Source organism: Mauremys reevesii, linkage group 6, assembly GCF_016161935.1.
Source record: "Mauremys reevesii isolate NIE-2019 linkage group 6, ASM1616193v1, whole genome shotgun sequence".
NCBI classification, from domain to species: Eukaryota; Metazoa; Chordata; order Testudines; family Geoemydidae; genus Mauremys; species Mauremys reevesii.
In genome coordinates, this window is record NC_052628.1 from 116,377,452 (window position 1) to 116,394,003 (window position 16,552).

Below are 16,552 nucleotides of genomic sequence, written 5' to 3' on the forward strand. Positions count from 1 at the left end.
CAAATCCTGCACACAGATGCAAGCTGTGTGTCTCTTCTTATACATGACTTCAACTAGGCATCCTCATTACCCCCCACTAGTCTCCTCCCCCCTCCTATATAGTACACATATTGTATAGTTAACAATTAAATCATCCTTGACAGCAAACAATTCATCTTGTAACTTTTCAAGGCTGTTACCTTGGTTTACTTCTGAATTTATTACTTTGTCTCCCCTTCCCTCCTCCTCTTTCTAAACTAAACACAAGTAGGGCCCCTGTTTACTATCTTCTGGTGTCAGTGTTATACTGATAAGAAGCTGTTACACATTCCATTCTCAATTCTGACCTGGGAGTTCAATCAGAGTTTAGACATGGAGGCACTCTGGACAAACATAGCATTAACTTTGGTTCATTCAGGCCTGGTACAGAAAAGCTTCATTAATACTGTGATTTTCCACCCTCCTGAGTTATCTAGGGCTATGCCTAATGGCACCAACAATTCCCCCCTTTGAGAATACTCAACAAACATTTGGCTGAGTTTTCTCATACTTTGAAGACAAAAAACAATTAAACTCTAGAGAGCTGGGGTATTCAGTTCCACATTCATCCTCCCTATGGACCCGGTAGGATTCGGTATGTGGAAGCCCACACCCACTCTAACCGGTCCATATGCTTGGAAGGAGCACTGTGAATGTCCATACTTCCATCCAGAAAGAGTCCAAGTATGTCATCATGACCACAGATCAGATGGTTCCTGATAGTCTGTAAGGGCAGTGGGCCAAGTCTGGTGCTCAAGATCCATCTAAATATACCAGATCCCACTGCAATACCTTCCCAGTCTCAGTGATTTTCAATACCATCTCTGTCAGTAACGTCTGGGTCACAGAACTAAGGGTGGAAATGACATGTAACTCACCAACTCCAGCCTGTACTTAAGATAGCTGAGCTTTAAAAATAAGACTAGTGGCCTTTTCTAGTTGGCCCAATTTCTTATCATGTTCCCAGCTTGTAAGAATATTTCAAATGGCTGCTGTATTATTGGCCTGAGTCCACAGGGATCTGGTCAATTCCCTCTTCTTACAGAGGAAACAACCTAGGCTCTCTGTTGTGCTAAGCTAATGGCAGCCCCTTGTGAGCAATACATGCTGAAGGATTTATCCAAACCACAGGGCGCAGCCTGTAGAATAAACCCCAAAATTTAATCAATACCACAGTCTCAAACAGGGTCCACTAATTTCTTCCTGCCAGTGTATAATTCTTTGTTTCTTCACCAGGGTCAGTTCATAATGTCCTTTTTGGTCAGGAAATCCTGGATTCTAACACTTCACAACGCTGTTGGTGGTCAGCAGGACTTAATAAGGGTCTTTCCAGCATAGAGCCAAAGCAGTCTTTCGCTGGTGGAGCTTTACATCGATCCAGTTTTCTGGTTCCAAGAAGTGGCAGGCCTCCTAGGGTCTTTGTGTAGTGCGGTTTTACCTGTGAAAAAAAGAAACCTAACACATTTTATTAGTGCCTGTCAGCAATTTGCAGACTTTACAGCTGTGTGGGCACATTTAAGCCCCCCTTGTCTTGGTTATTAGCTAAGTCTTAGCTGAGAGCAGTGTCTTTGAATGGGGCTAATGCCCTATCTTTAAACTCAGCATGTTAGCTATTTTTCCTCAGTTAACTCGTTCTTCTTCCTTTTTCCTTTTTGGCTTCTTTTAACCTACAAAGGAAACTTAGCCTTCACTTATACATCTTTTTCTAACAATGAACACATATACATTGCCTTTATACAGTACATTAGTCTTATTATTTAAAGTTTGTCACATCTATCCTTTTACTAAAATAACTTTTTCCAGAGCTTTGGGACAACAAGCTAGGATAAGCACACCCACTTAGATGAGTTTATTTCATACAACCTCTAGTCCAATAGTTTCCCACCATCCCCAGCCCTCTGGCTAGAAATCTGAGATAGCCAGAAGGATCCCATGTACAATATGGGGAGTGGGTTAACTTTCCATGTCCTTGCTTCCAAAAACTATTGGTATGCAAGTTTTATTAACAATTTTCAATTAAAAGATTTGGCCAATAAAGTTTCTCTTTCTCTTACTTAAGGAGATGTATTAGACTTTAGTATACCATATTTTTCCCAATTTATCCAAACACTTTGTATTCCAAGTTGAACAAAACAAGTATCTACATTCCAATCCAGACTATCCCATAAACAAAACAATTCTGGCCACGAGACAAACACCACAAGACAGAACATAAAACACAAAACATAATTTTTACTGTGCCATCAAAGGCATGGTATGTTGAATGCTGTTCAGCTAGCATCAGTTTTCTCTGATTATCTGAAAGACAAAAACAGGAGTCTACCCTTTCTGGGCAGTCAATCATCACTGAAAATATACAAATACCTTCGTTGATTTCAGGCAAAACAGGGGAATTACCCCATATTTTCATATATATATATGTTTCATAGGCAGCTTAGGTCTCAGTGACTTCTACTTTATCAGTTAGATAACTTGCATCAATACAGATGCTTCCTGACTTGCTTTGTACTTGTAACTCCTGCTTTTTAAACACTGAAAGAAAACATCACCACTTATAGTGCCTTTAGAACCTAATAAGATTTCAATTACATAGCACTATATAAACATTTTTTTTAGATAATTCAACTAAATGGGTCATAACCAAATGATTGCAATCTAATAATTTCCTTGCCTGAATTTATTTACAAACATTTCAAAAACACCAAGAATTTTTCTCTTTAGCATTTTTACAAAGTTCAACTGCTGTTCCCTCCAGCAACTATGGAGTTAACTTTTCACACTGCCTTAAATCACTCACTTGTTTCTCCAACAACCACTTTTCTCAACTTAAATCACTATTCCAAGTATCCTCCTGGGTATTTGAAATTCCCATGTATATACCTATTTACTCCTTTCTTCCACTAGACCCTCAAAAGTTTCCAACCCGTTTTCCAATCTCTCCGTCTGTTGCCTGCCTGCCTGGGCCCGATCCTTCTTTTCTAGCTGAACCATTCCTTCCATAGACACCAATTTGCTCCACTACCAGTATTAACTAAGGGGGGTTGGCTTCTCAACTAGCCCCCACCCTTCTGGTCTTTTCCCTAAAACATTTGAACTCACAAGACTACCCGAGTCCTCCCTTGTGAGGCTTGCCACCTGGGCAAAACACATGACCCACTGCTGTTTAATTATTTAATTTCCTCTTGTAGCAAACACACTGCTGTTATGACTGAGCACAAATAGTTAACTTTTGGCAAGTCCCTGAAGGACTGGTACTTGCTTAGCCAGGGCTTCCTTTTCTAACTGGAAATCCTGTCTCAAAGCCTGCAACTTGCTCTGGGCACAGGTTTGAGTTGCTGTCTGGGTCTTGATCTATGCTCTTAATTGCTCAATTCTAGTTATCAAATACATATTTGTTCTTTTTTCCAACTACTCTATTGCCCAGTCCTGCTGCAACTGGGGGTAGAACCCCTTTCTAGTTCTCAGACTTACTGCAGCTGAGAGTAGGCTCACCTTTAATCATGCAATCCTCAACATATAACACCAACAGTACCAAACAAAAGAAACACAAAATAACAAAGGTAAAACAGATAGATGGTGTAAATTCTATAGGGATCCCCCATTCTCAATTGCTCACCAAACTGTGACAAATCTGTTACCAATTTATCTACTGCAGGACGTTAGGGGAAGGATAAAAAACACACCATATAACCAAACCCCAAAGCTTCATCAAGCCTTAAGCCACTTTAATACTCACACATATCCAGACTGACCACGTCTGTATATAACATTCAGAGAAGGGAAATAGGTGGACGGGAGATTATTCTGTATACAGGTTATCCAGAATTTCCAACATGTTTCCACTCTTGGGAGAGCTGTTCTTTTACACCCTGGAATCTCCTGCAGTGTCTCTTTCAGAGATTCCTGTTCAGGTCACCAAGCCATACCAGCTCTGGGATTGCAAAGACTGTTAAATCTCACTGAACAGTTAAGCTTTGCAAATGCAATCTCAGTTCTGTAACTTATATTACCTTTAATTTACCTCTGTCTATATTTTCCCACAGCCAGCTGGGGCCAAAAGCAGTTTTTCTTTGTACTTAGCATAGTCTGCATTGATTCTTGACCTTATACGCAGAGCAGCTCTCTTTATCTCTGGGCTTAGCCAAGTTTCAAATTAACCCATTCCTAGACGAATTGCTCACACTGTGTCAGAGGCTTTTCCTTTGGTAATTAAAAGCTCCTCTGAGATATATGATCTTATCTAGATTGAAGGTACCTTCTAATGAGCATTGTTTAGATGGATTTTCACGCATGTAAAGATTCCAATTCTCTAAATACCTGCAGGTTTCAGGACCATAATGTACGTACATGTACTATGCTGGGGTACCCTTAGGGGGGTGAGGTGGAATGTTTAGACTGTCCCTTCCCCCATTTTCCACTTACACACACAGAGAGGGGGCCCTGTCCGCGCTAGCGGCTCATAAACTAAGAATCTCTCCCTACAGGGCACTCACACAGGAGAGACTAACGAGGATGACTGACTCTCCTACACACCCTTCAGCAAAGAGCGTCGGCTAGTCTCTGGGAGAGGAGCCGCTTACTCTGATTGCATCCAGTGAGATGATCAGACTGTCAGTAGCCCACACGGAAAGGAAAGAGGGGGAGGGAAGATAGGTTCACACATTCCTAGACCCAGGCAGCTTCCTCGCCGGACGATGCCAGGCCGAGTCAGCCCACCGTGGGTCGGATCTCCTAAAGATCCACTAGTTACTGGGCTTGCGTTAGACTACTCCTGATCATTAGCATTTGCTTCACAGGGTAATCTGGGCGTCTTCCAGTAACAGACACTCACACTGGTATACACACACACACACACCAAGACCATTATTCCCACGGACAATCCTCCTCCCAGTGCAGCTCTGGGGCATATGATGGGGGATTTTTACAAGAGCTCTCTATACAAACAGCTTCAGAAGCTACCTGTTCGCTGACAAAACAGAAGTAATTGAAGGATCATGTTGTAATTAAGTGATCCTTCTGGTGGCCACCTTTCCTGGCTCTCAAGTTGATATTGAGGCCAGTCAACTGTACAGAACCTTTTTAGTTTACTCTTAGTCATTGGATCCAAACCAAACACTTTCCAATTTGCTAGAATGCATTCTGGGGGCATACACCGTGCCCTGCCTGTACTCTATCCCTGCCCCATACCTATGGGAAGACACTGGGCGTCCCCAGGTCTTAACAGGCAAACAAAAGGTTAACAGCACTGAACTGTTCCTACCTTATCCACAGGACCGGTTCCTCACCGTCGCCCGCAGCTGCTTCTCCACTATCTGAGTGCGTTGCACTGTTGTGCCTTCCAAGGTCGGTCTGACGCGTCTCTGCCGAGGCCCCCGGTAAAAGCACCGGTACGCGCTGGACATCGGCTGTGACTGTCGTCCACCGGCCATTGGAGGAGTCCGGGCAAGGCACAATTTTGCCTCGAGCCCACCCAGGGATGCCAAAACTGTTGCCGGCCCAAAAGGCCTGAGGCAGCAAACAGTGGTTCGTTGCCCGGTGTGCTTCGTTCCAAATAACACACCAAGGTGGAGAATGCAGAAAAAGTTTATTTGAGCCCAAATAATGGTGCAAGGGAGATATTACAATCTCAAATCCTGCACACAGATGCAAGCTGTGTGTCTCTTCTTATACATGACTTCAACTAGGCATCCTCATTACCCCCCACTAGTCTCCTCCCCCCTCCTATATAGTACACATATTGTATAGTTAACAATTAAATCATCCTTGACAGCAAACAATTCATCTTGTAACTTTTCAAGGCTGTTACCTTGGTTTACTTCTGAATTTATTACTTTGTCTCCCCTTCCCTCCTCCTCTTTCTAAACTAAACACAAGTAGGGCCCCTGTTTACTATCTTCTGGTGTCAGTGTTATACTGATAAGAAGCTGTTACACATTCCATTCTCAATTCTGACCTGGGAGTTCAATCAGAGTTTAGACATGGAGGCACTCTGGACAAACATAGCATTAACTTTAGTTCATTCAGGCCTGGTACAGAAAAGCTTCATTAATACTGTGATTTTCCACCCTCCTGAGTTATCTAGGGCTATGCCTAATGGCATCAACACTCCTGTCACCTCCTTTCTCTTCCCCTCTCCTGGCTTGGGATGCAGCTAAGGAAAATTAGCCTCCTGCAAACTTAAGAACAGATTTTTTACACATATTTAGCCCCCTGAAGATGCAAATATCAGTGAAATCAATGGGAGTTAGGCACCTAGTGAGCTTTTCAAAAGCACCTGAGTGCCTGGCCGCAGCTTGAGCTGTGCACAGAGTTTTTAACAGCTGGACCTTAGCGCCCCCCAAGCTCAGCAGTTCTGCACAAGCCTTTGAGCCCAGTTCCTACCTGCACTCTCTAGCTTCACAAGCTGTGACTCCTCTGTTCCCAAAGACTTCACTGGCTCATTGCAAATCAGCCTCACTCATCTTTTCCATAGCATCCTGCAGGGCTATGGCTCAGCATGTTTCCACAGTAGCCCTGCAGGAAGAGCTTTTCCCCCTGAGAAGCCCTGGATTATGGGTGGATTAAAAGGGGAGAGGCTGGCTGGACCAATAGAGTCAATCTCCTCCCCTTCCTTCCCACACTCCCAGCCTTCCTCTTATCTCCTTCCCGCCCCATCTCTTTCCTAATCCGGCCCCTTGTCCCTCCGTCCAGCTTCCTGTGCTGTCCCCTCCTGTGAGCAGGAAGGCTCCAGAGAGCGAGGAGGGAAGTAACAAAAAGGAGGTTTCAGAATGGCGCTGCCAAGGGAGATAATTGAACCCCATAGTTTACCATCCTGGATCTTTAGGCTAAAGACCCTCAGGTAACTTGGTTTAAAAACCAGTTTCTGTCCACTTAGTATAAACATTAAAGCTCTCCAGTGCTTTCTGTCAAGTTACGACTTTGGTGCTTTTTGCCATCACTTCTCCTACACCTGCTATTCCCCAGCATGCCACTTGCCTGCTCCCTTTCTCCTCCCGGATGGCTCAATTGCAACAGTGAAGCCATTCCTATAGATCAGGGGTGGGCAAACTTTTTGGCCTGAGGGCCACATCGGGTTTTGGAAATGGCATGGAGGGCCAGTTAGGGGAGGGGGGGCATGGCCTGCCCCCCCCAGCCACCCCACCTTCTCACTCCCCTGATGGCCCACCCCCAGGACTCCTGTCCCATCCAATCCCCCCATTCCCTGATGGCTCTCCGGGACCCCTGCCCCATCCACCCTCCCCCACTCTGTCCCCTGACCGCTCCCAGAACCCCTGCCTGCCCCCTTCCTTCCTGACCCCGCACCCGGACCCTGCCCCATCCAACCACTCCTTTTCCCTGTCCCGACTGCCCCCTGCTACCTCATCCAACCCCCCACTCCTTCCTGACTGCCCCCCTGACCCCATTCAACCCCTGTTCCCTGCCCTCTGACCACCCCGACTCCTATCCACACCCCTGCTCCCTGACCACCACCCCAAACTCCCCTGACCCCTTACCACACTGCCTGGAGCACCAGTGGCTGGCGGCGCTACAGCCACGCACTGCGCAGCACAGAGACCGGGTCAGGCCGGGCTCTGCAGTGCCACTGCCCCAGGAAAGCAGGGCGGGCTGAGGCTGCGGGGGAGGGGGAACAGCTGCGGAGGGGCTGGGAGCTAACCTCCCAGACCAGGAGCTCAGGGGCCAGGCAGGAGGGTCCCATGAGCCATACTTTACCCATCTCTGCTATAGATACATAGTTTATCATGTACTTTAGGCTCCTTGAAATTAGGGCCCTCCATAAGAATATGAGAAACCCTATGGGATTTGGTCGTTCTCCATGCCAATACTTTTTGCAAGGTACTTGCAAACTTGACTCATAAGGACCCACTAACAAGACTCCAGCATTTAGAGCATCTTTATTACACAGGCATAATGTAAACGTAATAGGCAGCAGGTTTAAAACAAACAAAAAGAAGTATTTTTTCACACAGCGCACAGTCAACGTGTGGAACTCCTTGCCAGATAATGTTGTGATGGCCAAGACAATAACAGGGTTCAAAAAAGAACTAGGTAAGTTCATGGAGGATAAGTTCATCCTCCATTAGCCAGGATGGGCAGGGATGGTGTCTCTAGCCTGTTTGCCAGAAGCTGGGAACGGGCGACAGGGGATGGATCACTTGATGATTACCTGTTCTGTTCATTCCCTCTGGGGCACCTGGCATTGGCCACTGTCAGAAGACAGGATCCTGGGCTAGATGGACCTTTGGTCTGACCCAGTATGGCCGTTCTTATGTAAATTGTTTAGTAACACTCACCACTTTCTGAGTTAAGGATGCTGCTAGTGCAGCAGGCTGTATATAGCTAAGCCTGTAGTTAGTAAAAACAGTTATTAAGGACCCAACAATGCCTTTGTGGTTTCTTCATCTTATCGGAGCTGTAGGACTTATTCTGAGGGAGTTCTATGGCCTGTGTTATATAGGAGTCAGAGTAGATGATCACAGTGCTCCCTTCTGGCCTTGGACTTTATGAATCAGCCCACAACCATTTCCTGCCTCCCACAAATTATGGGCACATTTATATATTTTGGGTTTGCTACATGCCCTCTATTTACACACACTATGCAATGTGCTGATATCAAGGGTATTTGCATTACTAATGAAGATCTTTCATAGTTTACATGAGGATAGTTTAGTTGGGGTTGGTCCTGCTTTGAGCAGGTTAGTCTAGATGACCTCCTGGGGTCTCTTCCAACCCTAATCTTCTATGATGCGTTTACAGTTCCTAACTTGTAGTATGACATGGGTATCTCCAGAAGTGTACTCGTGCTGAGTCAACTCTTCTAAATGTGATGCAGTGTATACCGTCCTGGCTCAGGTCCACATTAACCCTTTCTGAGCAGTACCTGGAGGTGGGCCAGGCCTAATTAATGACGAAGCCTAGCTGGGGAGGAGCTATAAACAGAGGAAGTTTGGAACAGAAGGGGCTATAGGGAGAAACTCTGCAATCGTTTTCTTGGCAGCAGGCAGTGAAGAGGCCTGGAGGGAAAGAGAAGGCTCTTTCGCAGTGAGGAGAAAGTCCAGGGAAGGGCTTTGTAGGAAGGATAGTAGCAATAAGTCTGGTGGAGTGAACCTTGACCGCCTGCCCTAGGGTCCCTGCATTAGAACTCAGTGTAGAAAGCAGGCCTGGGTTCACCTGAGAAGGTGGTGTGAAGCCTCTAAGGTGATATGGACTACTAGATACCTTGAGAAAAGAGTGAATGGACTACTGGGCCCTGAATTGATGGTGGCAGACTGGCTGAAAGGATCACACATTTGTTAGACTTCCTATTACCCTGGAAGGGGCAGGACTAAATGTCACCTGACTAGAGAGCAGAGGTACAAGAAGAGGAGACCATTGCAAGGACCAGAGTGATTGTCAGCATAAGGTGCTAAAGGAGAGCCTGCTATGCCATGCCCAGTCACAAAGGATGCACCTATGGTGAGTTAACTCTTCTACACACCTCCCCCAGCCCACCCACATACATAGCTACCAGAAGTAGCATTGTTTCTACTAAAGTGTCATCCTAAACCATTAAAAGAATCACCATGAAGCAAAGCTGGAACTCCTCTGGACTGGGAAGGGAAGATGAACTTGGGAGTATGAGTTCCCTAGTAACTTTTGGGGAACTGTGATAAAGTAATAACTATGCAATTTGTTGATTAAAACAACAAAATAACCTTTGTAATAGGAATCCAATTGAAAGCGGAAGCTCCCCACTGTACTCCAAAACTTATGACACTACGTATGTGTTTGCACTCAAATAAAAGAAGTCCTAGAGGAGAATCCAAGCTATTCTATGCCTGCTCCACAATGCTGCATTATTTGTTAATACAAGTTCCTGTAAATACCTCCTACCCAAAGGGATCCACCCAGGCTTACCATGTGTGATGGTGTAGATACATTCATCCTCCCCCAGACCCATGCTCACACATACCTACAGATGACCACCCTTGCACTTAAACTTGTCTGTGAAAGACAGAAGTCACACAATCAATACCAGTACATTTCCACACCTTGTCATTTATTTTACATTTCCTTACAAAATGTTTCCATTTTTGTTTCATGTCATTGATGGGTATGTACATCAAATCACCACCACTGTCTACCCCTGCTAACTATTGGAGACACACTTACACTGTGGTAAGGAAAACTTCTGAATAGAGAGAAAACTGTAGTAAGCAACTGCTGCAGGGACCAGAACTCAGTTTCCTAGCATATGGTGGGGGCCCTTAACTAGGAAATGTAATACTGAATCTTGGTGATACCTGAAAATGTTAAGACAATGGTTGTTTTGAATTATTCCTCATAGGGTGTGTCAACACAGCAAAGAGACATGCAGCCCTGAGTCTAAGCCAGTTGACCCAGTTTCTGAAACTATCTGCTAGTTTTGTTTGTTTTTGCAGTGTTGTTGTGCCCTTAAATAAGGAGTATGGCCTGGAATAGATGGGATACAAATGTTCTCTTTACTGACCAGCTGTCACTGTTGCATCATAACAAAAGCTGCTTTTTTTTATTTTTTAAGCAGTAAGCAGTGTCCTTGAAATCTGAAGACATTTAAATGAACTCCCAATGGCGTATATGATGTGTAGACCATCACCATGATGAATCTCACCTAGACATCATCCCAGACTGGCATGACTCAGTGTTCCCACATAATCTTTAGGTTTGAGGGCAGCTCTGCAGTACATAGCTCATCAAATTTTGAGGCATCTTTGACCTGCGTGCTGTAGAAAGCTAAGACATCCCCAGCAGTGCACATTTGGTGGAGTCGTGAATTGGGGACCGCGTGGCCTAGTTCTGCAGCCAGTTGCGCCAGCAGACGATACTTTAACTTGCTTTCTTTTAGTGAGGCCTTCTGCCAGTCCTCAGGGAGTGAGGGTCCAAAGATTTCCCTGACATGAGACTCAAGACGACTCTGGAGATCCTCTGGGGGAAGGTACTTCCTACTGCGTGGTGGGGGACAGACCAGGATGGGTGGTTCTAGAACAGCTGTTTCAACCACCTCTGGTTCTCTCACCTTCTTCCTGTTAATCAGAAGGAAGTATTTTAAATCTCCCAGCTGCTACTGAATTGAAGTGTCCTTTTCCATTTAGGTTAGATTCCCTCCTCCCCCCATTCACACTCATTTTTGGTTTCGCTACCATAATTTGACAGCCCTTACACATGCCTGCACTGAAGACAGAGCCAGCTGTTTCCTTCGCTGATTTGCCTATACACTCAATACAAACATTAGCACTCTGAGCCTAGTTCCCAGCTTTCTCTAGAACACTACTTTCAATAATATTCACCGAGCAAGTACCCCCGCCACAGTCAAACAGGCCAGGAGGTGCTTCGCTCCTGTCCTGCTCTTGCTTCCTAACAGTGGTCATTTGCACGTTCACAGCATCTTTGTGAGGCCTCAGAGGAGGCGCTGGCAGTGACCGGGGGGTGCTGTGCCAGCGTAGCAGCTGTCGGGCAGCCGGGCCCTGGGGGTATGGTGGCCACGCTGCCCGTGGAGTCTAGAGTTGAGGGCTCGTCTACACGACGCAGCTTCTAGCGACAAGGGTGTGTCGACACAGGACCCCTGAAAGACACAACTTGTGTCGACCGCGACAGCAGCACAAGCCGGGGGGGGAGGGTGAGCGCCCAGCGAGCCCCGCTGCTGCGGTGGTGGGTGCCCGGCGCTGTCCGGCGGTTCCCTATTCGGCCCGCGCGCGCCCGGCGAGGGCGCGCGAGCGCGTGCGCGAGCAGGGCCAGCCGCCGGCGGGCCGCGCGGACCCAGGCTGCGGGGGCGGGGCTGGAGGCTGGAACGAGGCTGGCGCGGCGCGGCGCGGCGGACGCTCGCCCGCCCCCCGAGGAGCAGGCGGAGCACTCAGGCCCCAGCCCAGCCCCAAGCCGCCGCCGCCCTCCCCATTCCGGGCCTGGCCCCGCACCGGGCGCCTCAGGCCGAGAGCAGCTCGGCCACGGAACCTCCCTCGGGGTTACCTCATGCCGCCCCACAATGCCCTGCGCGGCGGGACCCCCAGACTCAGCCGCCTCCAGGCACGCACGAGCCCGCAGGAGGCAGCCATCTTGGAAACGACACAGAGCGTCCACCCCGTGGGCCGACGAGAGAGGTAGGATTGTTTCCGGGAGTGCGCGCGCGCGCTGCCTCGTGGGAAATGTAGTGCGCGTGGTTTCGGTGACGTGGTCGGGGCGCGGCACCCGCGGAGCGCTCTAGGGGATGTAGTTCGCGGCGAGGCGAGAGGCTGCCAGCGGCGCGAGGCTGCGGCCTCCGGCGGCTCGGGCACTGGGTGGAGCTGAGCGGGAGGCGGCCCGGATGACGTGGGCGGAGTCTCCACAGGGCGGCTGCCGGGGCGCTTGTTGCCATAGAAACCGCGCTGTGGCCTCATCCGTGCCCATGGGGATCTGCTGCTGGTGGCCCACACGTGCCTCCGTGTCAGCCTGGGCGCTGCAAGGCACCAACCTTCCGTCTCCCCCCAGCAGGGCCTGGCTGCCTGGCACAGCCTGGCCACAGAGCACACAGCCCCACCCCTGTGCCAGTGACACGCGTGTGCACACACAGCTACACATGTGTCCATGGAGACATGCAAACCACACGCCGGTGTATGTGCACAGAGCGACACACACATCTGCATAGCCCCACCCAGCGTGCCACATCCCCGCTCTTCCAGGGCCGCCCAGAGGGAGGGGCAAGAGGGGCAATTTTCCCCAGGCCTCGAGCCCCACAGGGGCCCCCACCAGAGTTTTTCGGGGCCCCTGGAGTGGGGTCCTTCACTCGCTCAGGGGGGCCTGGAAAACTCTTGCGGGGCCTGGCGCAGGAGATTCTTTTGCTCCCGGTCTTCGCCGGCGGCGGGTCCTTCCTCCCCGGAGCGGAAGGACCCCCCACCGGCGAATTACCGCCGAAGACGGAGCGGGACCCGCCGCCAAGTTCAGCTCGGTCTTTGGCAGTAATTCGGCGGCGGGGGGCCCTTTCCTTCCGGGACCCGCCGCCGAAGTGCCCCGAAGACCCGCGGCGGGGCCCCCCGCTGCCGAATTACTGCCGAAGACTGGGCTGCACTTCGGCGGCGGGTCCCGCTTCGGCGGTAATTCGGCGGCGGGGGGGCCCGCCGCGGGTCTTCGGGGCACTTCGGCGGCGGGTCCCGCAACAGAAGGGCCCTCCGCCGCCGAAGACCCCAGGCCCCCGGAATCCTCTGGGCGGCCCTGCGCTCCTCCGCCTACCTCCCAGCATTTCCTGCCCGCCGCCAAACGGGAAGGAGGGGGAACGTGGCGCGCTCAGGGGAGGAGGCGGGGCCGGGGATTTGGGGAGGGGGTGGAGTGGGGGCAGGGGAAGAGCGTTGAGCCCCCACGAGACAGAGGGGCAGTAAGCGCCTGTGCACATCTCTGTACACGTATAGACACACTCCTATTTCCACTGCACATGTCATGCACATATACGTATAGGTGTATATCTGTGTAATGCTGACAGACCCCGGGCATTGGCAGGTGGAATGGAACGTGGGACCTCAGTGCTTGAGCCTCTACCGCATGAGCTGAAAGCTTAGCTGTTAGCTAAGGCTGTAGAGCAGACTCATTTTGTCTCTCTATGGCCTGGTCTACACTAAGGGGGGGGGTCGAACTAAGGTACGCAAGTTCAGCTACGTGAATAGCGTAGCTGAACTCGAACTACCTTAGTTCGAAGTACTCACCTGTCCAGACGCCGCGGGATCAAAGTCCGCGGCTGCCCCGTCGACTCCACCACCGCCGTTCGTGGTGGTGGAGTTCCGGAGTCGACAGGAGCGCGTTCGGAATTCGATATAGCGCGTCTAGATTAGACGCGCTATATCGAACTCCGAGAAGTCGAACGCTAGCCGCCGACCCGGACGGTAAGTATAGACATACCCTAAGTGGTCTTGGTGCCACTAGATGAGACACAGCACCACATCCAAACAGGGCCGGATTAATTTTTTGTAGGCCTGGCACCAAACATATTTGCGCCCCCCCTCCCCCCGGGGAATGAAGGGGCCAGGGGCAAAAGTACAGCAGGCAGGGTGGATTTGATTTAAATGATGATTTAAATCTTTAGTCAGAAAGACTCAATTTAATCATGGTTTTCTACGTAAAAGTGCATTCTTGTTGGTTTTTATAACCTTAATACATATTCTTCACAACTCAGAGATAGATGTAGGTTTCATTTTTAGAAGGTACACACTATACATTTTTAAACAGTGATTTATTTTGAAAACTTTTCACATTAGTGTTACAGCTATATCAGAAAATGAATGATTGTTTGGTTATTTCATTTACCAAAGGTAATTGAAGCAGATATTTATTAAGTCATTGGGAGATGAACTATCTGCAATTCAACAGGTTAATCATTAATATTTGGAGGATTTTCTTGCCATGCTGTATTAGGAGGAGAACATCACCAGACAGACATTTAAATTCTTTTATTTAACTAAAACAACAACATTAAGTATTCTGGATTTTTTTCTTCAAGGGCAAACATAATATTTTAACAAAGCGTATGTTCCCTTGCTTCTCACATTTATCTCCAGACTTCTTCCCTTATCCAGATCTACTCCACCCCCAACAATCTTCTATTCATTGAACTTTTTGAAACTTTTCACTTTTAGAGAGAGGTAAGGGATTGACTCTGTGTACACAAATTTGCAGAGGGACAATAGCGTTGAAGTCTGTTATTCCTCCCCTTTATTTATTTGTTTATTTGTTTGTTTAAAAACATTTTTGCTGTTAACAAGCATGTTAGCTCTGGAGACACAAATCCACAGTTCGAGAACTGCAAAACTAAGCATCTCTGATGGTATCTTCTAGACTGAGCACCAGGGCAGTCCTTAGCCATAGGCAGAACAGGCAGCCGCCTAGGGCACCACTAGGTCTGGGGGCACCGCTCTGCTGGGAGCCCAGACAGAGGGGAAGCAGTGGAGCATGTAAGAGCAGGGCTGCTGGGTCCTAGAGAGAGCTGAATGCAGCACAGTCTGAGGGAAGGGATTGGCTGCTGGGGTCTCTGGGAAGGGGCAGGAACTCACCTGTAGGGTGACCAAATGTCCCGATTTTTGGGTGTTTTTCTTATATAGGCTCCTATTCCTCCCCACCCCCTGTCCTGATTTTTCACACTTGCTGTCTGGTCACCCTAGGTGGGGGTAATTGGTGCCTATATAAGACAAAGGCCCAAATATTGGCCCTATACAATCAGGAAATCTGGATCTGGTCACCCTAGCTGGGGAGCGCGTCTCTCTCCTGGGCTGGCAGTCATCCATCTCATCCAAGGGGAGCTGCACAGGGCAGGATGAGCTGCTGTGGCTCCATGGGTGCCCCATCCCTGAGATCAGATGCTGTGCTCACTTCACCATGGTCTGTTGCCCAATGGCGTGTGATCGGACCTGAGGGTTTGCTGCTGCTGTTGCCACTCTGCACCCCAAGAGGTGGATTTTGGGGTCCTGCAGTTTTCTACCTATCTCCTGCAGCTGTTGGACCAGCAGGCTGGGGGGTGAGCTAAGCAGGAAAGCAGTACTGTGTTGCCATTTAGATTGTCATTTAACAAATTTGTTCACCAAAAATGCTTGCTAACAGTCCTGAATTCAATTTCAATATTTAAACAAAAAAAATCAGTATCTTAGCCAAAAACAGAAAATTAAGTTGTTGACAATTATTTGTGACAAGTTTGGTATGGGGAAGGGAATGGGCCACTTTTCAGCAGAGAAACAAAAAATGTTGACTGACTTTCCTATAGCCCTGTTACTGCTAAATAGAGCCCTCCAACAACTGTAATATGCTCATCTCCTTACTAGTGTATAGAGCAGGGCTCAGCAACCTATGGCACATGTGCCAAAGGTGGCACGTGAGCTGATTTTTGATGGCACACAGGGTCCCGGCCACCGGCCCCACTCAGCACCTGCTGCTGGCCTGGGGACTCCCAAGGAACCCCAGGCTGGCAGCGGGCTGAGCAGGCCGGCGGCTGATACCCTGGCTGAGCCACTCAACCTGCTGTCGGCCTGGGGTTCCATTCACTTAGCTGGCAGCAGGCTGAGCGGGACTAAATTCAATGAAATAGGAAAACAAGAGCAACTAATGACAAAGTGCAAGAACCTAGAGCAGTGGTCCCCAACCTTTTTCATCTAGTGGGTGCCAGATGAAGGATCGTGGCGGTGGACGAGCATCTGCCAAAATGCCACCGAAATTTGGCAGCATTTCAGTGGCGACGCCTCTGGATGATGATGCTTGTTCGCGGCAGCGGCCGCTGCCAAAATGCCGCCGAATTTTGGTGGCATTTTGGTGGATGCTCGTCCGCCGGCCAGTACGCAGGTGCACTGAGAGGCCCCTGTGGGCACCATGGCACCTATGGGCATTGCGTTGGGGATCTCTGACCTAGAGAGCCTTCTGAAGCACGGCAATCATTTTGATTTGAATGGACTTGAACTGTATGAAGAATTGAGTACACTGTTGCCACATACAAAATCGATGATGGACATTGTACAGTTTATTCATACCAGCAAACTTGTTGACATATATCCTAATGTGTACGTTGCCACTCGTATTC

General features: G+C 48.7%; 1 protein-coding gene across 1 annotated transcript; it reads right to left on the reverse strand.

The window, feature by feature from the left end:
• Positions 1–9,798: 9,798 nt before the first annotated feature.
• Positions 9,799–12,297, reverse strand: LOC120407819 (39S ribosomal protein L50, mitochondrial-like). Its single transcript, XM_039543973.1, has 2 exons — positions 11,998–12,297; positions 9,799–11,057 (listed from the first exon to the last, which is right to left on the reverse strand). Exons 1-2 carry the CDS (start codon positions 12,081–12,083, stop codon positions 10,673–10,675), a joined length of 471 nt encoding a protein of 156 aa, XP_039399907.1. The 5' UTR covers positions 12,084–12,297; the 3' UTR covers positions 9,799–10,672.
• Positions 12,298–16,552: the final 4,255 nt, after the last annotated feature.

Coding starts and splice junctions, on each gene's coding strand:
- LOC120407819 (XM_039543973.1), bottom strand. CDS start 12,083: ATGGCTGCCTCCTGCGGGCTCGTGCGTGCCTGGAGGCGGCTGAGTCTG. Junction 11,058..11,997: donor GCATTGTGGGGCGGCATGAG/GTAACCCCGAGG, acceptor TCTGATTAACAG/GAAGAAGGTGAGAGAACCAG.